This window comes from Hemicordylus capensis, chromosome 11 (genome assembly GCF_027244095.1).
Source record: "Hemicordylus capensis ecotype Gifberg chromosome 11, rHemCap1.1.pri, whole genome shotgun sequence".
In the NCBI taxonomy this organism is placed as follows: domain Eukaryota; kingdom Metazoa; phylum Chordata; class Lepidosauria; order Squamata; family Cordylidae; genus Hemicordylus; species Hemicordylus capensis.
The window spans coordinates 14,573,256-14,598,490 of record NC_069667.1 but is presented as its reverse complement, the minus strand read 5'-3'; the positions used below and the strand labels follow the sequence as shown (position 1 = coordinate 14,598,490).

The following is a 25,235-nucleotide window of genomic DNA, read 5'->3' as shown; positions in this document are numbered from 1 at the left end:
GAGAGCCCTTTTCTTTGCTGGAGGACAGGACAAGGCAGAGCTATCCAGAGGCAAGCCGAGGAAGCAGAGCTATCCAGAGGCAGCAACCAGGGATTGTTCTGGCCAGAGAGGTGGGGAAAGAACCAACAGTAGCTTGACTTGCATCCCAACGCAATGGGTGAGTTGACAGACCAAAAGAAACTTCTAATACTAGTTGGTGTGCGATGCTAATACTCAGGGTGTTTTGCTCCACTGAGAAAAGCTCAGAGCAAAACCTTTTCTTTATTTGGCAAACACCCCACTGATCACCACTTTCCCCTTTCGTAGAGGCTGTTGGGCTGAAAGGGCCATTCTCTTTCCTCCCAAGCACTGGAGTTGTTTGCGGGGCAGAGCCCGAGTAGTCGCATGTCCTTCGGGCAGCCGGGTGGGTCAGCAGCCCCTCCAGCCCCAAGTGAAAGATTCCTGCCCTGGACAGACTCGCTGACCTGCTTCTCTGGTGCGCTGTGCCAGGCCCACCTGGGGAGGTCTGCTCCCGTGCTGAGTCAGGAATGGGCCAGTCACTGGATGGAAATGACTGTGCTGGTTAGAGGAACTAGCTGGTGTGAGAAGGATAAGGGTGATGAGGATGCTGGAACTCTGCATTTGTTATCCTGGACGCCACATAATCCAAACGGATATGACAGTGGGAGTGAGGGTTCTGGCTTTTTGGTCTAAAGATCAGAGGTTGTTTTTTAATTAAATGGATCATCGTGATGATTCAGGGGAGAGTGTCTCTACCAAGAGCGACTCTGATGCAGGAGAGCAGATTTAGTTGAAACGTTAGACAAACCTCCTTGTTCCAGACTAGCCGTTAAGGAGAGCAAGAGGCCCAGCCAGGTCAGGGGATGCTCTCTGGCATTTCAAGGAGAGGCACCACTGGATGCAGATGCTGCCGGAGGACAAAACGAGACTTATCCCCTTTGCTAGGCAGGGTCTGCCCTGGTTTGCATTTGAATGGGAGACCACATGTGTGAGCACTGTCAGACATTCCCCTTAGGGGATGGGGCAGCTCTGGGAAGAACACCTGCCTGCTTGCATGCAGAAGGTTGGCATCTCCGAGAGAGTGGAGAGAGACTCCTGTCTGCAAGCTTGGGGAAGCCCCTGCCAGTCTGTGTAGACAGTACTGAGCTGGATGGACCCATGGTCTGACTCAGTATGTGGCAGTTTCCTATGTTCCCATGCAGATCGTCATCTGCCTGCTTCTTCCTACCTAGAACTATGACCCACCCACAGCTAGATGTTCGAGAGAAGCAAGATGTTCATTTAGCCAGTGTCCCATCCTGCTATGACAGGGAGGGGCCATCACCCAGTGGTAGTTCAGCCTCTGGCAGCATCTCCAGGTCGGACTGGGAAGCCCAATCAGCATAGACAGTCCTGGCCTTGAGGGACCAGAAGGCTAAATATGTCCACCTTCCTTCCAGGAATTCATTCTCTCTCTCTCTCTCTCTCTCTCTCTCTCTCTCTCCATCACCTATCTAGCTCCACCTACCCTCTGCAGGTCAGTGTTTTGTTCTCTTTACAGCCCTAAAAAGAAGCCTCTTTCTGGACCCTCATTCAGATAAGATGCAGCTCCAGCTGCTTTGGGGCTGTTTTGGTCCTTCTGAGTGGGCATGGAGGGTCCCCAAAGAGAAGAACCATCAGGCTAAGCAAAATCACAGAAGATCTTTAGGTTCATGTAGCTGGCTGTAAACACCAGCCCTGAAGTCAGTGGTAGCAATGGCATTTCCTTGTGGAATTCTAGGGGCTCCTGGGCTCCTTTGGTCTCATTTCTGCAAGGCTGGAGCAAAAAGGGTCCAGAAGGACAACATAAAATGACAATGTGCCCGGCTCCCAGTTTTTTTTGAGGAGGAGGAGTCGTCATGAGCAGTAAACATCAGCAACCTCCCTGGAGGGAGGGGCAGCTGCTTGGGGGTAGAAAGCCCCTGACGTGCATGTCCCAGGATTGTTGCTGCCAGTCAGAGTGGACAAAAATGAGCGAGAGAGCACAAAGGTCTGACTCGGCTGAAGGCAGCTGTCTATGGGGTCTGCCTAATTCCACTGGCAGTTCCACTCCAGAAAGAGCTTTCATCCAACAAGCAAATGGGAACCCCAAGAGCTGAGAGGCTTCTCCTGTTTTAGTCACCAGAGGGCTTGACTACACCCTTCCCATCTCAGCCACTGCAAATACCTGGCCCAACATCCAGGTACTTGCTCTGCACAACTCCTGGTACTTGCTCTGCACAGGGATGCTGTTGGATCAGACACAGGACAGGCTGAGGAAGAGGATGGGAGCTGGCCGTGGCCTGACACAGGGGGAGCCCCACCCTCACCCCCACCGCCCCAGTCACTCCCTGGCATCTCCATGCCATGTTCCAGGTAGCAGCTCAGGAAGCGCCTCACTCTGCCTATGACACGCCTGGTGAGTGGGCCGTTCAGGCCGAGAAGGTCTGACTTGGTGAAAGGCAGCATGGCATGTCCGGACAGCTCCTTGTCTTAGCCGCTGTGCCCAATGCCCAGAGGCGCCAGCTGGCTTGAGGAGGGCTGGAGAGAGGCCCAAGGGTGATTCCAGACCGTGGGGGGGAGGGGGGGGAAGCAAGCACCTCCCCCCAAAAGTGGCTCCCCCCCCATTTCTGTTTCAGAAATCTAACGTGTGGGACACAGCTTGCCCAACCTTGAATGCATTTTGCCCCTTCTGTCCCACCCCTATTTTGTTTCTGTTGCCGTAGGGTTGCCATATTCTGGCTTTCCACATCTGAGTGCCTAATTTGCATATTATGTAGATTGGCTTGAAAATCATTTTTGAGCAGAAGAGTGACTGCAGGTTTTGCTCTATAACTCTGCTTCTACAAGGGCTAGAGCTCTTCTTCTTCTTCTTCTTCTTCTTCTTCTTCTTCTTCTTCTTCTTCATGAAAGCTGGAATCTGGGCAAATCTGGGTGGGCTAAGCAATCTGGGTGAGATGCTTAAAATACGGGTGAAACTCAGAATTCTGGGGGGCATGGCCCTACACTCTATGTTATGCCCCAACACTCTATGTTGCCGGCCGCTGCTGAAGGGGCCTCCAACACAATCCTGCAACACCACCGGACCCATTTGGGCTGTGTCCGCCACATCTCTCCTTTCCCCACTCCTTGTCTCCTGGGCTGGCATGCTCTCTCTCCCTCTCCCCCCCCACCGTACCTATTCCACCTGCCACCCACCAACCCCCAAAAAGAGAGAACTTAAACAAAGGCAGAAGGAATAGGAGAACGGCACTGGTGTGACCCATTCAAGTCTCTGTCCCACTCTGTGACCCCCATGCAGCTCCTGACGCCCCACTGAAGTCAGAACAGCCATCTAGAGCTTGTTCAGCTTGTCAGCCTTTTTGCAGGGGTAGACCCGCCCCCCCCACCTAAAATAAAGAGCTACTTCTTCACCTGTGAGAATTCCATCCCGTTTGCAGGGATTTTCCCGGGAGATGGGGGTAGCACATCTTTGAGGATGTCCTCAGAGGCTTTTCCTCTACTGTGAGGCTAGCTGGGGCCTACTCTTTATAATCCGAATCCCCATCAGCACCCTTGAGTGGTTGAGACTTTGCTTGCCTTCCTTCTCTCCTGTGGCCAGCGCTTGTCCTTCACCCTCCTCCAAGGAGACACACACACAGGAAGCTCTGGGCTGGATGTTCAAACAGCTTCATCCGGGATGTGGGACACCCAGAATGGGAGCCCTGCACTACTAAGCGTCCCCCCAGATTGTTCTCTGTAACCACAAAGGCTAAAAACGTAATGTTTTGGAAAATGAAAGAGGCAATATCTGTTTGGGCCCCCCTGCAAATGCAGCCAACTCTGAGAAGCAGCACAGCGACCCTTGGAGGCGTGCAGCAAGGCTGATTGCTCGAGGGAGACAAAACTGGGGCAGCCTGCTGCTGTTCGGGAGGAAAGGAAGAGTTCTCCTTCCCTGCATCCCCTCCCACTCCCGGCTGAGGTCTCATTCACACCTCCTCACCCCCTCCCACTGGAGGGGCCTCGGCTCCAGTCTGAGCTGGAGAACAATCACAGTTGCCTTGGCAACCAGACAGGGATCTTCACTCCGGGAGGATGCTGAGACTCATTCCTGGGGCTTTGGGGGAACCTGCTGAATGAAGGGGAGGCAGCAGCTGAGAGGTAGAGGCAGAGGCGGCCCATTCCTGAGCAGCCCAGGTGTGCCCAGGGAGAGGCTGGGGTGATGGGGGACGGGTGGAGTCTCTTGTCTGTCCTTTAAGACACTCTCCATATAGACTTAGCAATCATTATTATCCCATTAAGCCTTGGCTGTGCAGGGGCGGGGAAGTGCTCAGCTCAGCAGGCAGACCCCCCTGAGATGCTGCAGGAAGCCTCTGCAAGGAGGTCTGCCTTCTCTTCCTTCTGCCTCTTCACCAAGAGGGCATGCCTGCAAACCTGAGCAATGGAGAACAGATGCAGAAGGCAAGGCGCTGGGAACTTCCCTCCCAACCCCTACACAGGCCATTGGGTGGTAGACCCAGCAGGGCACCCAGGTAAATTCTGTGACCCAAGTCAGCTTTAGGTCCTAGGTGACTTGGACCTAAAGGCCTTGGAGCACCCCCACCCCTGCAAGTTAAGCATCATCCCCCTACACTGTGGCCCACGCAGTATTTTCAACGTGGGTTCTTGAGGGCGCAAACAGCAACTGAACTCACAAGAATATAATAATATAAAACAGGTCTATTGATGCATTAACAGAAACATTCCAACACACCACGTAACACAGCCCCATCCCACATCTTTCTTTTCCCACTCCCCACTGTGTCTCCAAAGCAGAGGTCACAGGTCACAGTCATGCTCAACCACCTGGGACAGACTAAAGAGGATTTGTGGGGCCCAGGGGGTGTGGGGTGGAAGCCCTGGACTTTGGCCTGGGGTAAGAGCACCTCTGGGTAGATCAACAGAAGGGCTGCTGAAGGTGTGGGGCAACCTCAGTAGCCAACAGCCTGGGATTCTGTAGGCGTCAGGTAGAGGTTTCCAGGGAATCCACTGCCCAGAGAGCAGCCCTCTTTGGAGAGGGTTCTCCTGCTCCTGCCACCCACAAAAGCTTCTCTAGAGCTTTCCTGAGAATAATAAATAAATATTATTTATAAGAATAAATAATAATGATGAGCTTGGAGCCTCACACCCAGATTCAGAGAGCCGAAGCCTCTCCCTAAGGCCAAATATTCTGCTGTGTCTCCAGTCCGTGGAAACCGGTGGGGCCCTTGGAGGAAACTGGTAGGGCCCATCTTGAGCTGCATGCAAAAGAGCTGCCAGGCACAAGGGACCTTCTCATGCTGAGGGGCACTCTGGCTCCGAGTCTGACTTCAGAACTGCAAAGTCCTAAAGCAGCTACTCCTCACCCTGGGGTTTCCCTTCCTGCCACTGCATCTCAGGGCTGCTAGAGGACACTGTGGATCCCCCTAAGTGGAGAGGAGAGCTGGTCTTGTGGTAGGAAGCATGACTTGTCCCCTTAGCTAAGCAGGGTCTGCCCTGGTTGCATATGAATGGGAGTCCAGAAGTATGAGCACTGCAAGATATTCCCCTCAGGGGATGAAGGAGCAGAAGCTTCCAAGTTCCCTCCCTGGCTTCTCCAAGATAGGGCTGAGAGAGACTCCTGCCTGCAACCTTGGAGAAGCCACTGCCAGTCTGTGAAGACAATACTGAGCTAGATAGACCAATGGTCTGACTCAGTATATGGCAGTTTCCTATGTTCCTATGATCCCCCTAAGTGGGCAGGGAAGAGGGGTTTGCCCTGCTCCTTTCCCTACTCAGGGCCCCTCAGAGAACGCAGCAGCAGCAGCATCCAGAAGCGGGTGGAGAGAGCTCTGCACTTGACCGCTGGGCTGCAGCCAGCAACCTGCTCCCCCATTATGGCCCTCCCTCCCAAACTCCTCCTGACACTGTAAGAGCGCACAAGTCCCTTTGGGTGCATACCTTCTTGTTAGGAAACGTCCCTCGTCTGAGAACAAGCAGACAATTTGTTTCTGCCGCCACAGCGCAAACCAGCGGAGCCACAGAGCCCTGCTGGATTCGATCAAAGTCCTGCAGAAGGACTAGTTACCTGGTTCTTCCTCTTCTCACAGCGGGCAAGCTGGCAACTAGAGGTGTCAATGGGGAGCAGCAGGACACAGCCCCTCTGCAGTGTTGCTTCCCGCTGAAGCTCTCCTCCTGAAGGTCCCCTCGAGCTCTCCCCCTCCCCTTCCTCTTCCTCCTTGAATTTGCCTTCTCTCCTTTTAGAGAGAGACTCTCGTCCCACCCCACCCCACCCCGCCACCTGGCAGTAAATGCCACAAATCAGGGAGGAAGGTGTGTCTGTCCTGAATCTGCTGCCCAGTCTGCTGAACGGGATGACCCATGCTCTCCGAGCGGGAGGGAAGCAGGTGCTCTGTGTGCTCCGTTTCCCCAGCCCACCGTGCAGCATATAATAGGGCAAGGGGAGGCAGTTGTCTGGGGGCCCTCTGCCTTGGGGGGGCCCCCCAGAGGCAAGTCACATGACTGACTCCCCCAGCCACGCACCCGCCCGGGCTTCTTTTAGTGGTATGCATCCTCCAAAATTGATGTGAAGGGGGGGGCATTTTAAAATCTTGTCTCTGGGCCCCCTCCAACCTTGCTACGCCCCTGGTCCCAGCTGGCACAAGGCTCCCCAGGGAGAGCTCCCCACCCTGAAGCCTCTTTCTGCATCTTCTAGGAAGAGGCCTGCCCCTCTTGTCAAGACCTTTGCCCCATCCAGAGGCTGCTGAGGACACCCAGGGCTCACGTTTGTGGGAGCAGCTGTTTGGGAGGGGCCAGGAGGCTCTCTGGTTCCCTCCGAAAGAGACCCTCCCTGCTCCTAGGGAAAGGGCTGGGCCATTCCTGGGCCCCCAGACAGGGAGGAAGGTGCCATTCCCAGGGTCCTCAAAGCCCTCCTGGGAGGCATCCTAGCCGAACGGCGGCCCTCTGGGGGCTCCTCCCCCTGTCCTGTACCAGCCAGGGCTGCTCTCGGCTCGCTCTCTTGGCTCCCAGGGACTCATCAAGGGCGGCTCTGTTGCTGTGGGCGGGAGCCAAGCCAGCAGGGCTGGGGTGGGAGGCTGGCCGGAGCTGTGGAGAGGCCGGGAGCCAGCCTCGGAGGCTCATCTCGGTGTCTCGTGCCCATTGTTCCGCCTCGGGACACAAGGCTGGGGATTGTGTGCAGACAAGGGGCCCTTTCTCGCCTCGCTTTCCCCAAATGTCCTCCCCCCCTCCTCTCCCTTCTGCAATTCCAGCACCCCGGATTCCTGGTGTGCATGGAGGGAGTGTTCAGCCTCCACGCAGTGCCAGAGCCCTGGCCGCCAGCGGGGACAGGAGACACCCGGGCAAGCGGCTGAGCCAGAGTGGGCCGGGCCGGTGGTGGTGGTGGTGGTGCACAATTGGCTTTGTGCTGCAGCTCATCCCACTTGTGGCCGTGGGCATGAATTGCCCCCTTAGCTGAGCAGGGTGTGCCTGGGCTTGCATTTGGATGGGCAACTACATGTGTGAGCACTGGAAGATATTCCCCTTAGGGGATGCCAGCAGGCAGATGCTCAGTGGAAGAACAGTGAAGGTCACCGGTTCAATCCCTGGCAGCACCTCCAAGTAGGGCGGGGAGAGACGCCGGCCTGAGGGCCTCTGCCTGTCAGTCTAAACAAGACTGAGTTGGATGGACCAAGGGTCTGACTTGGTATCAGGCAGCTTCTTGAGTGCCTAAGTGCAACGTGACATCCTCTTTGCTGGGGTCTGTGGTGGGATCAACAAATCAGCTTTGATTTGTGAGGGGCAAAGGACCCCGACCGGGACACACCTTCTTCCTTCCTGCCTGGCCAGGAGGTGCAGAACCAAGCCCGGCACCATGTGAGGAGCACAAGGAACCCCCAGAACACAGACAGGATCAGTGGGCTGAGCAAAGCTCTGCAGACATCAGTGGTTGGCAGGAGACTCTTTGTGATGACAAGTCTCTCCTGCATGGATGGGTCTCAGGGTAGGATTCTCAAGTGGTCTCCCATTCAGGCGCTGACCAGACCTACACCTGCTTAGCTTCAACAAGGGAGCTGCTGCATGCATCAGGCGCCCTCGGGCCATCCTTAAGGGTTTGAGTGAAGCAATGGACAGGAGAACCCTTGTCTGCTGTGGGGATGGCATGTCCAGAAGAGGTCCATTTCAGGGAACAACCTGGAAGAAGGCAGGCAGGGACAAAGGGGAGAGGACCCTGCAGAAGTGCCCTTCTCAAGAAGTCTGAGTGCAGCTGTTTCAGAGAAGGGAACTGTTTGGAAAACTGCATTCCATTCTGGAGACTAGAATGGAAGATAAGACAGAGGGATGAGGAAGGTGAGGAAGGCTCACAGCAGCGGCAGCAGAAGTGGAAGGAGCTGAGTTGAGGGGCGCTCAGCTGTCTGCATGAGGGAGGCTGGCATCTCCACTGAAGAGATGGGTGCAATGAGAGGCCCTGCTGTCCATGACTGCCAAGTATCCGGAGTATGCATGATCCTCATGCACGTGCTTCTCACTTGAGCGCCGATTGCATAGGGCACATGGCAAACCCCATGCTTGGAAGCATTTCTCTTAAGCATGGCCGACCATTTGGTGTGTGAGCACAAACCTTTCTGAAGTGGGGTGAGTTTATAGGCAGGCCAAGAAGGCAAGATGCTTCCTTTCTGATGACTGTAATCTGTAATGTTGTATCCTGATCATGTTCTGCATAGCTCTGTGAGATCGTATAGGAAGGTTACTCAGTGCTGGGCGCCGGAGGTCAAGAACACTGAGGACCCGCCAGGAAGGATTCAGAGAAGAGCTGGGAGGCTGGTCAGCAGGGCTGACCATAGGGCAGGGTGACTGCCCAAGATGAACCTGCTCTTTGGAGGGGCCTTGTGCACTTGCTAGCACCATTAAAATGAGCTGGAAGGGGCCCTGCACTGGCTGATTTGCCCCAGGATTTGCCCCCAAATCATCACTAGATGATTTGCCCCACTCTGCCAGGGCTCTCTAAGGATGTCCTGCTGGTCAGGCTCCAGTAGACAAGGAGCTATTGTGAGGAGGAGGAGGAGGAGGAGGGGGAGGAGGAGGAGGAGGAGGAGGAGGAGGAGGAATACTACAAGGAGGAGGTTAGGAACATAGGAAGCTGCCATGAGTCAGACCATTGGTCCATCTAGCTCAGTATTGTCTATTCAGACTGGCAGCGGCTTCTCCAAGGTTGCAGAGCAGGAATCTCTCTCAGCCCTATCTTGGAGATGCTGCCAGGGAGGGAACTTGGGACCTTCTGCTCTTCCCAGAGTGGCTCTATCCCCTAAGAAGGGGAATATCTTACAGTGCTCACACATCAAGTCTCATTCATATGCAACCAGGGCGGACCCTGTTTAGCCAAGGGGACAAGTCATGCTTGCTACCACAAGGTTCATTGGCATACCCCTAATAGCGGAAGGGTGTCAGGAGGAAGGGGAACCAACTCCAAACCAGAGCATTCCCCTTGCATGTGTGGGGCTGGAAAACACCTTCCATTGCCTGGGATCCAGAGAGCTAGTTCAGGGCTAGGCTGACCAACGGAACCAGGATGAGGCAGCCTCTTGGGTGGATCCTTTTGTAGAAGGTCCCATGTTCAAGCCCCAGCATCTCCAGTTAAAGAAGTCTGCAGGGAGCAAGGCTGGGAAAGACCTTGAATAGCGGCTGCCTGTCGGCGCAGACCTCACAGGATGGGTTGGCCCAGTGGTCTGACGCAGCATGAAGCAGCCGCCTCCTCTGTCCCTCTGCACCGTGATGGATCACACTGCCCGCCCCTGTAGGCCATGGAGGTGTGGACCCTGGGGGCACGGTCCCCCCATGAATGGCTCAGAGCCCCAGATCTCATCATCCACCCCCCTCCTCCAGGACCTCTTGCACAAAGGCAGTGCAGCCGCGGAGGCACCTGCGCAGAGCAGGGGAGGAGAGGGCTCTGCTCTGCTGCTGCTTCCTCCACCTTCAGAGGGGCTGCATTATTAGAGACTTTAGGAAGCCTATGCCATTATTTCTTGAGGAGTTCAGTTCTCAAAAGTGGGGCTGTGGTTCCAGGGCCCAGATCTTCTATCCCTGCCTGCTGGACAGCTCCATGATGTTACTTCATGTGGGCGGAGGGCGGGGCGGAGAGCAGGGTTTGGGGTCGCTCAGGGCTCAGAGCAAGAAGGACCAAGAAGCACTGCGGAGGCCATGGCACCCCACCCCGCTGCCTCCTGAAGCCCTGCCAGATGTCCAGCTCCTGCCAGTCCCACACCCTGCTTGCAGGACCAGGAGGGGGAGAGGAGGGCTGGGGAAGAGACTCGCCATTGTTCTCGGAGTGTCTCCTCCTGCCCCCTCCCGCACATCCCACCCCACCCCCCGCCGGGAGCAGGGAGAAGACCGATGAGTTTATCCCAGCCTGGTGGTGGGGAAGAACAAACTCGCCTTGTCCTTTGTGGTGCCAGAGAGGGAGCAGCACAAGCTGTAACCTTGACCCCTCATTCCTCAGGGGGCCAGAAAAACACCCTGGGGAGGAGGAGGAGGAGGAGGAGGAGGAGGAGGAGGAGGAGGAGGAGGAGGAGGAAGAGAGTGGCTGGGGAGAAGAATCCCGCAGAAAGGGCTGTGCACAGGGCACCCCAAGGCAACAAGGCAGGGTGGGAGAGGCAGGAATGCTCTGGGCCAAGGCGAGGGAGGGGCCACCCAGAAACCCCCCCTCCCCGCTCTTGCTGCCAGAGGAGCAAGCCCCAGCCAAGGCAGCTCGTTCAGGGAGGGCCCAGGGGCGTGTCACGCTGTGCTGAGCATTCTCCGGTTTACTGTTGTATTTCTTATAATATAGATAATGTTAGTGAGGAGCCTGAGCCAAAACCCCAGAGCCAAACACCTCCACAAACTTCGGGTCCTCAGAATCCAGACCTGGAGCCAGTTCCACAACCAAGTTTGCCAGGTAGTCCTTCTCTCCGTGATCTGCACCCTTCCAAAGCCAGAGCCAAACACCGATTTCTTCCCTGCAGGGTCCAAGCTGCCCCCCCCGCCCGCCCCCGCCCGAGCTGCCCACAATAGCCCCGAGGCAGCCACATGGACCTGCTTCTGAACAGGGTGGGGGCTCAGCATTGGCTTCCAGGTGACCTCCGTTCATCGTTCCTCCCCATCCTGACTTGGGTCTGTGGAGACCCGCTCTTTCAAAGCCACTGAAGGCAGGGAGCTTGAGCATTGGGCGGTGGGGGGGTGGGATGGGGGGAGTTGCCAAGTGGTGGTGGGCCTTGGCATCTCACTAAGCTCAGCCACAGGTGAATGGTTTGGTCTTTCTGCTGCCCGCCCCCAAGGATGGACCTACCCCATCATGAGGACAGGTTGCTGGGCCAGCCAGCTCTATACAATAAATGGTTTGTGTGTATGTGTGTCGGGGTGTGTGTGTGCGCCTGTAGGGCTAGCTTAGAGTTGCCATGCCCCCCGAAATTCCGAGTTTCACCCAGATTTTAAGCATCTCACCCAGATTGCTTAGCCCACCCAGATTCACCCAGATTCCAGCTTTCATTTTTTTTTTTAAAAAAGCTAAGCTCTAACCCTTGTAGAAGCAGAGTTATGGAGCAAAACATGCAGTCACTATTTGGCTCAAGAATTATTTTCAAGCCAATTTACATACGATGCAAATTGGGCACCCTATTTGGAAAGCCAGAATATGGCAACCCTAGGCGAGCTGAGGCAAGCAGGCAGCAAGCTGTGTTTCAGGTCCTTTGCCAAGAGCTTTTTCAGATGGCGACTTTACCACGACCTTACTTTGGCAGGGTGGGTGTCTGTTATTGGACAGATTTACCCCCAAGTCCGTGTGATATTTCAGAGAGCACTTCACACACGACTCAGGTTTCTCCCTCCATACTGGAACCTAGCCTGATTTATGCCCATGGTTAAAAACAAAATCTTCTTTTTGTGTCGGAGTATCTGTTATGTCCCAAACTCGCAGGAAACCCACTGCTGTCTGAAAAGCCTTGCGGACTCTCTTTAGGGGATCATACTCCAGCTCCAGCTCCTTAGAAAGCAAAGCAGCATCACACTTGAACTAGCAGCACCATCCCTCATGCCTGATTTATTGGCTGGAAGGCCCAGTCTAGGGAGTTGCCACTGTTAAAGAAAGTCTTTGGGATGTTTTTTTGGGGGGGGCACCCTTGAATGCAGCTTCTCCTACAGGGCTGATGCCTTGCACTGCTCGCTGTGTGTACACACCTGTGTGAGGGGGGCTCTCCTCATGCCGAGATGTCCAGGAAGCCACCAATGGTGTCAATTTGGGGCAGGGGTCTTCCCTCACCTGTGGCACTTCTCCTCCTGACCATACAAGCTGGTCATACAAGCTGGATCCATTTTCACTTAGAAGTCCAGACAAGAAGCGAAGAAAGGATGGTTTGCCTGGCCAGCTAGAAAATGGTGGCTTAGTCAAAATAAAATAAAATAAAATAAAAGTCCCTTCCGCAGAATTTATGAAAATCCCAGTCCTAAATTCATTTCCAGATCAGTCCTAACAGTCATGATAATATTGGACCTGAGTCCTGAGTGATGGGGCTGGCCTGAGAAAGGTGAAACCTGAATGGAAACACTCCTCTCTCTCTCTCTCTCTCTCTCTCTCTCTCTCTCTCTCTCTCTCTCTCTCTCTCTGCAGCCAGCCTCATGAAAGGAGGTCTCAGCCTGGCTGTGCCATGTGGAGGTGGCCTCCTGCCTGCTCCCCCACCCCACTAAAACCAAAATGGAGTTCTCCAGGAGGTGACCCTCTTCTCCCTGTGTTCACCGATCTAGGGCTTCCTTTTGGACAGCCAAACCCCAGCTGGATTTCCTTAGCCAAGAGACGGGATGAGCGTTTAGCTCAACAGAAGTGCAGCTTTGTAATCAGGGGAGGGGCTCATACTGTGGAGCATTGTCCTCCCTCCCTGTTTGACTCACCCTCCTCTCTCCCCCTTGCTCCTTGGCTCTTGTGCTTTCTATTGACTCCCCGCCCCCACTTTGTTTTCTCTCTGCAAGGCAATGTGTCGGGTTTTCTGCTGCTCCTGCTGACAGTCTCTCTCTCTCTCTCTCTCTCTTCTGCCCCCCAGGTTTGCTAGACTGCTGTGCAAGATGCCTCATCGGGGCACCCTTTGCCTCCCTGGTTGCCACCGGCTTGTGTTTCTTGGGGGTAGCACTCTTTTGTGGTTGTGGGCATGAAGCCCTCACTGGCACTGAGCACCTGATCGAGACCTACTTCTCCAAAAACTATCAGGATTATGAGTATCTGATCGATGTGTAAGTATCTTCCCTGCGGTGTCAGTGCTGCTCACACACACCCTTCCACCCACCCACCTCCCCACTTGCACTTAAGCCCTGGCAATCAGAGTGTGCCCCTGCCCCATGCTTGGACTCCAAGCCTCACCTTGGAGTGTGTGGCCTGAATCCTCAGGACCACATTCAAGGGGTCCCCCCCCCAACAGGACATGCCTTGGCATGACACTCCTCAATGGACACAGGTGCTTCAGGTACTAAGCTGGATGGTGCACTCTGCTCGCTCGTGGGGAGCCCCCTACAATGTTTCCCAGCATTTTTTGGACCCCTGTCCAGTGTTGCCTGTAACACAGGGATTTCCCGATGTTGTTGACTTCAGCTCCCAGAATCCCCAGCTGCAATGGCCTTTGGCCGAGGATTCTGGGAATTGTTGTCAACTACATCTGGGAATCCCTGCTACAGCGTACACTGCACCATGTTCATCTATCTGCTACCAAGACCCTCTGCCATGTAGAAGCAGCCCCATTGTGCAAGGGCTCTTGTGGCACATGCTGAGGTTATTATGTGTATCTTGGCAGGAAGGACCCTCCCTCATGTTTCGCTTTAGTCTGTGTGTGTTGTCTGATCCTGAAGAGGCCTTACACTGGTACTTTTGGTAGCTTTGGAGCAGTGTTCCCTGCAACAGGGATTCCCAGATGTTGTTGACTACAACTCCCATAATCCTCAAAGGCCATTGCCACTGGGGAGCCTGGGAGTTGTAGTCAATAGTATCTGGGAATCGCTGTTACATAGAATGCTGCTCTCCAGAGTTGAAGGAGCGATGAAGGAGGAGATCTGGTCTTGTGGTAGCAAGCATTAATTGTCTCCTTTGCTAAACAGGGTCTACCCTGGATTGCATTTGAATTGGTGACTACATGTGTGAGCACTGTAAGATATTTCCCAGAGGGGAGGGGATGGCTCTGGGAAGAGCATCTGCATGCAGAAGGTTCCAGTCCAAATTCCTTCCCTGGCATCTCCAGATAGGGTTGAGAGAGACTCCTGCCTGTAACATTGAAGAAGCTGCTGCCAGTCTGGGTAGACAATACTGAGCTAGATGGACCAATGGGCTGACTCGGTAGAAAGCAGCTTCCTATATTCCCAATTATCATACCTCCTTCCATTCTAGAGAGCTGGTCTTGTGCTAGTGAGCATCAATGGTCTCTTCTGCCAAGCAGGGGCTGCCTTAGTGTGCATTTGGATGGGTGACTACACCTGAGAGCTGTTAGAGATTCCCCTGATATCTCCTCATCACAGGTTGTGGCTGCCATTGGCAAAGGGAATCCTTCCTTCCCCCTCGTCTCTCCCTCTCCCACTGCCTGTCCAACTTCAGGAGCTCTGCAGAGGTCCTGGCAAGATGAGAACAGCCAAGGCCCAAATGACCAGGACCGTAGCCAGCTCCCCATGGCCTGCAGGCAGCTGTAAATAGCAACGAAGAATGTTACCCCAGCAGCTGCTTGGAGCCACTGAGGGTCTTTATAGCACAGCAGTCCGGACGTAGCCTTTAGGTCCACCCTCCCAGGAGATTGGTTGCTGTGCCCTCTTCCTTGGGAAGAGGAGGCCTCCTGCTGTCCCTGTCTGCAGGATGGTGGCAGGGTGCCGTGCATTGCAGAGAGTTCCCCACGGGGCCAGAAGAGAAGGACCAGGTGATGCTTCCTCCTTGCTAGCTCCTGCTACTCCTCTCATGTGGGTGTCTCTGGCAAGGAAGGGATTTGCAGGGCTCTCTGTGGGCATGGCTCCTGCCTCCAGGATTAGGAACATAGGAAGCTGCCATATACTGAGTCAGACCACTGGCCCATCTAGCTCAGTATTGTCTACACAGATTGGCAGTGGCTTCTCCAAGGTTGCAGGCAGGAGTCTCTCTCAGCCCTACCTGGAGATGTTGCCAGGGAGGGACTTTAAGCCTCCTGCATGCATGCAAGCAAGCAGATGCTCTTCCCAGAGTGGCCCCATCCCCTAAGGGGAAGATCTTACAGTGCATGCAACCAGGGCAGACCCTGCCTATCAAAGGGGACAATCCATGCTTGCTACCACAAGACCAGCTCTCCTCCTTATCTGAGTACCAGTTGCAGGGGATCAGCAGCAGGAGAGAGGGGATCAGCAGCAGGAGAGAGGGGATCAGCAGCAGGAGAGAGGCTTCATCTCTGTTTATGGGCTTCCCAGGGACATCTGGTGGGAAGCAGGATTCTGGACTAGATAGGCCTTGGACCTGATCCAGCACGTCTGTTCTTATGCTGGGCTTATTTTCAGGGTCCAAGTCCATGACACCACCCAAGCGCTCAGAGCTCTCCTGGATGGTTTAGCCAAGGTCCTGTCTGGAGGCAGCAATAGGGGTCCTGCTCACGAAAGCATTGTATCCCACTCCCCTCCCCCCCACCTGGTATATGAATACGACAAATATTTATATACCGCTTTTCAACAAAAGTTCCCAAAGTGGTTTATAGAAAATGGCTCCCTGTCCCCCAAAGGGCTCACAATCTAAAAAGGAAATATAAGATAGACCCCCAGCAACAGCCACTGGAGGGATGCTGTGCTGGGGATGGATAGGGCCAGTTGCTCTCCCTCGGCTAAATAAAACCACCACTTTTTAAAAAGTGCCCCTTTGCTCTGTTAGCAGGGGACTGGTATGGGGCTGGGGCTGCAATTAAGAGCCTTTATTCCGCCTCTTTCTTCCGCCCTCCCCTCCTCTCCCCTCTGTAGGATCCATGACTTCCAGTACGCCATTTACGGGATTGCAGGGTTCTTCTTCCTCTACGGAGCCCTCCTGCTGGCCGAAGGTTTTTACACCACCGGCGCTGTCAGGCAGATTTTTGGCGACTACAAGACCACCATCTGTGGCAAGGGCCTCAGCGCTACGGTAACAGGGGGCCACAAGGGGAGGGGTCCGAGAGGACACCGTCAAGCTCACTCTTGGGATTTGGTGTGTCACTGTTTGGGCAAATGGCTAGGACATCCCGACAAGGTGATCTATCCGGAGTTTGCGTCTCCTTTGAGATGACACTGCCATTGACCGACGGGCATGAGACTGCAGCGGAACGGCTCCCCCCAGTGGCCGGGCATGAGGAAGCCCCGGGCGCTGGCAGGAGCAGCTGCTCTGAACTGGTGGCATCTTGGAGAGAAAACTGCGCCGCGACTGCTCCCCCTCCCCACCCCGCCCTGCAGCCCGTGTGACTACAAACCCCATCCTCCACTGCCACCGCGTCCAGCGCACCCCACCTCCATCCATCACGGAGCCTCTGCTGCTCCAGCCTCCCCTCCCCACTGCCATCTTGACCTCCGCCTTTGCCTGTGCTAACCCACTCCCGTCCCCCTTGCTCGTTTCCTTCCCTGCAATCTCACCTGCCAGCCCTCTCCCACTGCCTCGACACCCCTCGGCTGACCTTTCTTAATGGCGATGCTTGGAAGGAGGAGGGGAGGGATGGCGGCCAAGAGCCCCCGTGAAACCGGACCGCCTCGTGCCGCTGGCGTTCACTGCCACGGAGGCAGCCCCTGCCCAGGCGTTCTGGGACCCAGACTGCTCAGGAGTTCAGACTTTTCTGGAAGAAGTCAGGCTGGTAGTAGTTTGGTTGCTAAACGCATCACCGGGGAAAGGTAACCCTTTGATGAAAGTCGGGGTGGCCAGGTTAAGGCTCATGTGTTGTGGTCAGCAGCGGCTCATCCTAAGGGGGAGGGTGCCAAATGTTGCTTCTCCCTCTCCCGCCTTGCCCGAGAGCCACACTGCCTGCAGGCCGGCCATGCATCAGGTAGAGCTCTCAGATGCAACGGGGGGGAGAGAGGAGCAACCTGACCTGAGCCCATATGGCTCTACCTGATGAATGGCCAGCCTGCAGGCAGTGCAGCTCTCAGATGCAGTGGTAGGAGAGAGAGGTGCAACCTTGGACACCCCCCCTGGCTCCTTGGGATGAGCTGCTGTGGACGACCACACACTGTGGTTGTGCAGGGCGATGGGGATTGTTGCGCAAGAGCTGCTGGAGCACCTACGGTTGGCCAGCCTTGATCCAGGTGGCATGCGGGATGTGGGCCTCTACTGGCCTACGAGGGGCGAAGAGTGCAGGAGGCTAGTTCGCAACAGGAAAGCAGGGCGGGCAGAGGCAATGCAGTCTGCAGGTGATCGATTGTGCACTTGGAAAGGGGCTCTGTGTCTTCTTCCTTCCAGTGGGCATTTCTGAGTCTCTTGCAAGCCATCACCCGCCCTTCATGCTGAATGGAGATGGGCCTGATGAGCCTTGAGGGCTGGGCTCTTCGCAACACACAAGCCCTCCAACTCTGCCTCCGTCCAATCCTATAAAGTCGCCGTCCTGAAATTTTCTCTTCAGTGCCAAGAAGCAGCTGTGGAGTCCACGGCTCCTAGTGCCCGAAAGGCAGGGCTGTATGTCCCTCGCCCCAATGGATGGGGAGCAAATGCCAATGCCCCGGCTGGGAGAGGGAGGTCCTTGCCTGCCCTTTTGAGGCTGGCTTGCTTGCCTCAGAAATGCCCATATCGAAGGAGAATAACCAACCTGCTGCTTGCAAGCCAAGACAGGCTCCAACCAGGGGAGCTGAGCAGAGCAAGTGCTGTTTTCTTTCAAGAGCAGTATATTTGTGCACCTCGGCGGCCAGATGTTCAACAGCAGGTGCACACAATGCATTCACCCATGCATCTGAAGGACACACACCGCCCCCTCTGGGGCACAGGCCAGCAAGCCCACGGGTGTCACAAGGACATCCACATCCAGCATGGAATGAGAGGAGAGCTGGTCTTGTGGTAGCTGGTCTTGTCCCCTTAGCTAAGCAGGGTCCACCCAGATTACATTTGAATGGGAGACTACATGTGAGCACTGTAAGATATTCCCCTTAAGGGATGGAGCCTCTCCAGGAAGAGCATCTAGGTTCCAAGTTCCCTCCCTGGCAGCATCTCCAAGAGAGGGCTGAGAGAGACTCCTGCCTGCAGCCTTGGAGAAGCCGCTGCCAGTCTGTGTAGACAATTCTGAGCTAGATAGACCAAGGGTCTGACTCTGTATATGGCAGCTTCCTATATTCCTATGAAACATGTGCTCTGTGGGGCCATGAAGAGAGGCCAGGCCCCAACATGGCGTAGAAACTTCCACATCCATTCCAGACATGTGCAATTGAGTGTGCCTCTCCTTGACCATCTGGCCCATCTGGAAACTATCGCTTGTGCCTTTAAGGCCTTTCTGCACAATCACAAGAGATCTCGACACACAAACCTTTTCACAGCACCCTCTTAAGGGCAAGGCTCACCGGCCTATTCACGGGCCACTAACACTTGTTAGCAGGACAACCTCTGAGCTGTGCTGCTTTCCGCCCTGCCCTCCCTTGAACAAATGTCCAGCAAGATGTGCACTCCAGCACAGGAGGAGAAAAGAGTGCCCAGATTTTTTAGAGTATCCTAAACAAGAGGCACTGTTGTAGCAGAGACGCTTTGTCTGCCCCACTTTTCAAAATGTATGACTTGATGAGCCTTCCTAGAGACATATGGCACAGGAATGCACAGCCTCCAACAAATGAATAAAACATGTTGGCAAAATGGGGAAGGCGTTCTCCATAAGTGTGGGCACATGCCAACACACCAGTTATTTCATGACATCACAGGCCAGGCCCTCACCACTGCAGACGGCCAACAGCAGGTGCCCAAACCACCTCTGCAAGAGTCACAAGAGAGTACCTTTATGGGAACAGCACCTGCACAACTTCCATCTTTGCCAAGTAAAAACAAAACTCGGTTATTTCTATTTTCATTGTCCATCTTGTTAGAATATGGTTTTTTTGGTACTGCTAGGGGACCTTTTAAGTTTGACATAGCTTTGGGCCACAGCATGTCATAATCTGGCCCTGCCCTCAAGGGACGATGCTCAATGGGCAAGACACATATACACATGCACATGCGCATGTGCATGTTCATGCGCGCACGCACGCACACACACACCCCTCTTCCTCAAGAAGCTGGTTGTGCAGAAAGGCCGCAGCTGTGTATGTTAGCGAGAGCTGTAAGCCGGACATACACACCTTGGGCTGAGCTGTTGGGCCCTTCTACAACCCCTCAATTGGCTGGAGGTGCTTCTGTTCCCTCTCCAGGGTGCTTTCCAGATTACGCACTACAACAGCGGCATTTGACTTCAGTTTGGCAAGATCGTATTGAAACTGTAAATGAAGGGTGTTGCACAAAGCCACCAGGTGGAGCAATCTTTTCTAGCTTGCACCAACCTCCTAAAACAGGAAAATACAGCTCTCCCGCCCCAATGCTGTAGCCCTGGGAAGCAAAGATAAAGCCCAAAATAAAGCATCAGAAATGTGAACGACACCTTGCTAACAGTGCAGGAGCTGCGATGTTGAAACACAGGCAGTACGGAAGCACACTGAATGGACATGGAGTGGCTCTGTTGTAGCGTGTGATCTGGAAAGCGCCCAGACGGAAGAGGCGTCCCCCAGGTCATTTCAGCTGGCAGCTCTCCAGTCTCATGCTCTTGTGTCTGGAGGCTCCCAGCCAGACCTTCACAGCTCTTGCTTCTCTCACTTGTTTCAGTTCGTGGGCATCACCTACGTCCTGGCCATCCTGTGGCTCCTCGTCTTGGCCTGCTCTGCAGTCCCGGTCTACATCTACTTCAACACCTGGACCACCTGCAACTCCATCGCTGTCCCCAGCAAGACCTCCGCCAGCATCGGCAACTTGTGCACTGACGCCAGGATGTACGGTGGGTGACGCACACTTGCCTCCTCCTTACCCAGTCAAGGTCAAGTGTGCCATCAAGTCGATGTTGACTCCTGGCGCCCACAGAGCCCTGTGGTTTTATTTGGTAGAATACAGGAAGGGTCTACCATTGCTCCCTCCCGCATAGTATGAGATTATGCCTTTCAGCATCTTCCTATCTCGCTGCTGCCCGATATAGTAGCAGTGGGGATTCGAACCGGCCACCTTCTGCTTGTTAGTCAAGCCATTTCCCTGCTGTGCCACTTAAGTGGTTCCTTGCCCAGTAGCAGGAGCCTTTTCTAGGAGATCCCTGGGCATGGCGGGGGGGGGGGGTCGAGGGCTCACTGTAACCAGAGCACTGAGGGCAGCTTTTCTCTGATGGAAAAGGGGCTGCAAAGAGGACTGAGCTACTCATCAAAGAGCCATGCAAAGGCAGAAACAGGAGGGCGCCAAGGGAGGCACAGCTGCCTCTGCTTCCCAGCAGCCGGGGTTGCTTCTCTCCCCCCCACCCAGCCCCACCACCCTTGAGAACTGCGCTGCCTGCAGACTGGCCATGTGTCAGGTAGAGCTGTGAGCTTAAGCTCCCTCCTCTCCTCCCTTGCTCCTCTCTCTCTCCAGCCCTGTCCAAGAAGAACCATGGCTAGCCACGCTAGCCACTGCAGGCTGGCCACTCTACCTGATGAATAGCCAGCCTGCGGAGGCAGTGTGGTTCTTGGGCGGGGCATAAAAGAACAGCCTTCCATTCAAGGGCACCCAGGACCAAAGCCCTAGCCTGAGCATGCGCTCCTCTTCCCTCACGCCGCCCCGCCCCTTGTAGATGGACAGTCAGGAGTGCAGACTGTCGCACACGTACAAGGGGTGGTCACACAGGAGAGACCCCCAGGGTTTTTCTTCAGGCCCCAGGGTTTCCTGGCTGCCCCTCAAAGTGCCCTCTGCTTCTCCTGGCTTGTTGGCGTCGAATAAGGTCCCCTGGCCCCAGAGACGCTCTTCAGGAGAAAATGCACACCAAGGTGCCGCTGCCCTGACTTGGGCCAGCCTGCAACGTCCTTCTGCTTCCTCTGCGGTGGGAAGCGGCCGGGTCTCCTCCAGCCAGCTCACCCCAAGTCTGTTGTGCCCCACACAGGTGTCCTGCCTTGGAACGCCTCTCCGGGAAGAGTGTGTGGACAAAGCCTGCTTTCTATCTGCAAGACAGCTGAGGTGAGTGCCCAAGGAGCCAGCAGGAGGCCGTCAATGTCCCCTGCCTCACGTGGCTTTATGCGCATCTGTTATGGGAAGCTTTGCAGGACGAGCCAACAGGACTGAGTTGTGTGGAAAGTGGCGGGACTCCCAAGAGCCAGGAGTGGGACACCAGCCCAGCGGGAGAAGGGAAGGGGTTCCCCCCTCCATGTGAGCCAGAGGGCACCAACCCTTCTTTGTCCGCGGGTGGGGATGGCGGGACCTGGGTGTGGGCTGTCTGCATCTGCCGGCTGAGTCCAGCTGACTCCTTACCTCTCAACAGCCTCCACCTTAGGAGTGGCTGACACCTGCTTGTCCTCTTTCCTTACAGTTCCAGATGACGTTCCACCTGTTTATTGCTGCCTTTGTGGGTGCTGCAGTCACACTGGTGGCTCTGGTAAGGCCAGCTTTGAATGGCCCACGGATACTTCTGCTCTGTGAGCTCGTTATGCTCTCATGGCGCTATGCATGGAGTCAGACCATTGCTCAGTGTTGTCTGTGTGGAGGTTTGGGGATTGAACCTGGGACTTTCTGCATGCCAAACATGTTCTTATGGCCCCTCTGCTTAATTTATGAAGAACCGCCCCCTTCATTTGTAAATGGTGACCCTTCCAGGCTCTCTCTCGCTTGGCCAGAGGCCTGGGTGCCCACCAGACAGAGTTTCCAGGAGGTACAAGGCTGTGGGGAAGGGACAGAAGCCAAAGGGGACCTTCTGAGAAGAGTAAGGAGGAAAGGTCAGCAGAAAACCTCCAAGGCAGAGAAGCCCTTCCATGTTTAATAAGACTATTATTATCTATAAAAGTATAACACCAGTTGCAGGGGAGCAATGGCAGGAGAGGGGCATGTCTTCATCTCATAGGAACATAGGAAACTGCCATATACTGAGTCAGACCATTGTTCTATCTAGCTCAGTATTGTCTTCACAGACTGGCAGCCGGCAGGGATCTCTCTCAGCCCTATCTTGGAGATGCTGTCAGGGAGGGAACTTGAAATCTTCTGCTCTTCCCAGAACGGCTCCGTCTCCTAAGGGGAATATCTTGCAGTGCTCACACATGTAGTCTCCCATTCATGTGCAACCAGGGCAGGCCCTGCTTAGCTAAGGGGACAAGTCATGCTTGCTACCACAAGACTATCTATGCTGGGTTCTGACCCAGCAAGGCTCTTCTTTTGGTATGTGATTGATATGAGACTTATAGCAATAGTCATTCATAATCTGCATCATTTGGTTTAGAGCAGCAGCATTTAAAAAGTAAGCCAGACAAAAGAGCACAGCAGGAACGCAGTGATCAACACCCTGTTCACACACAAAAATAATCTGTGGTTGATTTTTAAATTGTTAGATTGTTTTTAAGTTTTTTTGTATATGTTTTTACTTGTTTTATGCTTTTGTTAACCGTCCAGAGACAAACGTTTGGGGCGGTGTACAAAATTTGATAAACAAACCAACCAAAAAACCCAGGTCACTACAGGGCATTTTGCGTGGCCTCTGTGGATGAGCCAGGGTCAGGCCCCACTGGTTTCCACAGATGCTCTACCTTGGGGGATTCCTCCTTATGTGCCCTGCCCTTGACCCCTGGATGGGGTTCCAAGAGAGTGTCCCCAGCAGCGATGGATGGAGGACCGTGGTGGGATGCACAGAAGGGCAAGGTGGTGGTGGTGGTGGGGGCTTCTCTTCCCCACCTCGCTTTTCGCCATAATAAACCCTGCTCTCTTGTCGTCTTCTTCTTCCCCCGCTCCTGGCAGCTCACTTTCATCATCGCAGCCACCTACAACTTTGCGGTCCTGAAACTGATGGGCCGAGGCACCAAATTCTAAGGGCCGGGAGGGAGAGATGCTGCATTTACAAGACGCCTTTTCTAACTCCAAGGCTTTAACCCAACGCAGCCGCCGCCGCTCCATACCAGGCCTCTGCCTCTAACTCCGCCCGCCCGCCCATTCTCCCTCCTCTTCCTCGATGCTATTTGACACAGAGCGTGGGGCGGGGAAGGCCAGGGCCCAGCGACAGACCGCTCTTTGTGGCGCCCTTCTCTCTCTCTCTCTCTCTCTCTCTCCTGTGGCTCTGCTCTCCCAGCCAAGCTCTTTGGAAAACAGGACCCACCCACCCCCACCTGGAGTTCACCACCAGCAAGTGGGCAGAGGCGGCACCAGCTTCCCAGCTCCAAAGAGGGAAGGAGACCAATGAAAGCAGGAGGCTCTTCCACTGCCCGAGCAGCAAGACTGCAGAGAGAAGGAAGCCGGTAGGGCTGGCTGTGCTTGCTGGAGGCTCACCTGCCTCGACACCACCGAAAACAGAACTTCCTTCCATCTTTGTAGAAGAAGAAGAAGAAGAAGAAGAAGGGAGGACCAAAGGGAGAGAGAACCAGCACTGGTGCTGCCCAAGCAAAGAGGGGCTGGAGCAAGGATCTCCCCACCATGGGAAGGGAGCACTGACCCTCCAATGCTGATAGACTTGCCCTCCCTTGCCGTGGAGGAGCTTGGCGCCCCCATAGCTAAGGGGTCTCCATGGGCATCCACAGGACTTTCCTGGGTGGGGGCAAAACCAGCAGTCCAATACCCCCCTCCCTCGGATTATGCCCCATTGAATTCAATGGCACTGGTTCTATCCAGGGGAGGGCAACTCTAGCCGCCGCTGCCCCGGACACGCGTGGGGACCTCTTGTCTTCATACCTGGACAGAGAAGAGCAAAGCTCTTCTTGCATCGTCTGTGCCGCCTGCCACACCTCTAACCTCTTGGGCAGGAGTTGGCCTTATTCTCCCAAGGGCATCAGTAACCAGCAGCTTGAGTGTGTAACACTAGAGGCTCCTTTGCTATGTGGGGGACCACTCCTGCCCTTTGGGGCTGCCCCCTCATGCTGCCGTCTGCCTTCTTGCCTTTTGCAGCTAGCCGAGGAACTGAACTTTCTCCAACCTTCACTATGGTGCTTCTCTCTTCTAGTGACATTTGCTTCCTTCCTGTATTCTTTACACTGGTGGCCTTTTTTTCCTTTTTCCTTTTTCTGCAGAATATAACTTTTTGCTTCTTTTGATTCTTGTTACAAATCGTTATTTCCTGCAAGTTGTAGACCTTGGCCACAAACCTGTCCACGTTCCGGTTATGTGGAGTCTCCCATCTTGGTTCATTTACAGCCCAGATTATCCAAAAGGCCTTCAAAGATCAAAGAACAGAAGTGCACAGAGTTATTTTTTTATTCCCAGAATAGTTAAATGAGTTGATTATGTAGCACGCACACACACACACACACACCCGTCTCCTCTGGGTCTCATACAACTATACCAAGTAACGATAATTGATGGGCCGAAAATGCAACTGGATTTTTTTGTAGATACCAGTGCAGGATTGGGACTTCGTGATTTCAATCTGCTAAGGGAATCCACCAGTAGAGGCCACCCATGGCAGCTACACAGTCACCACACTCATGCAACCACAACACTGGGAAGTGATGGGTCCGTGACTGCTGAGACTTCCCAGCTCCCTTCTGAAGCACATGCAGAGAGGTCCGCGGGTTTGGTGTGTGTTTATGGCAGGAACCAAGACACAGGACATCAGATGGCAGGAATTTTTAATGCTGGTCTTAGCCAAGGTGGCCTAGGCTTATGCCCCATTGAATTCAAGGAGGAGGAGGGCTGGCCCAGGTAGCCAAATGAATAGGTTAGGCTATCAACACACAGGGGGTTAGGGAGGAGGGTGGAAGGTTGGGGCCACAAGGGGTGAGACCTCAGGAACCAGCTGAGATCAGGACAAGTCAAGCCAGCCAGCCCTCCCTTTGATTCCTATAATATATAATAACCAGAACTCATGCCTGCCCAACCCCGACCTGCCTTCCCCAAAAAGAGATACAAGGGGGAAAGCAGTTAATAAGCTCAAAGTGTTTTCTTCATTCCTGATCTTGAATTTCCAGTTTTTAACCAAGCATAAAGGATCATGTTTTTAGAGACTTACCTTACAAGGTGTATTTTATAAAATTAAAGAAAATAAAACTTAAGAATGTTCTGAACCAGCTGATTTTGCCTGGCTGTTTCTCTTGGACTCCCGTCTGATGCTGCATGTTGCAGAGCTGCTCCAAGGCGGCTTAAAGGTTTGGTAGCTGCTGGTGCTCAC

At 54.4% G+C, this 25,235-nt stretch overlaps 1 protein-coding gene across 2 annotated transcripts; it reads left to right on the top strand.

Annotated features, from left to right (window-relative positions):
* PLP1 (proteolipid protein 1) lies at positions 1–25,134 on the top strand. 2 transcript variants are annotated; one of them, XM_053273941.1, is made up of 7 exons: positions 1–157; positions 13,035–13,221; positions 15,934–16,090; positions 19,757–19,925; positions 21,045–21,118; positions 21,468–21,533; positions 22,880–25,134. In XM_053273941.1, exons 1-7 carry the CDS (start codon positions 154–156, stop codon positions 22,949–22,951), a joined length of 729 nt encoding a protein of 242 aa, XP_053129916.1. In that variant the 5' UTR covers positions 1–153; the 3' UTR covers positions 22,952–25,134. The 2 variants fall into 2 exon arrangements, with proteins under 2 accessions (XP_053129916.1, XP_053129915.1); XM_053273940.1 differs by having other exon boundaries at positions 15,934–16,195.
* The last annotated feature ends 101 nt before the right edge of the window (positions 25,135–25,235 follow it).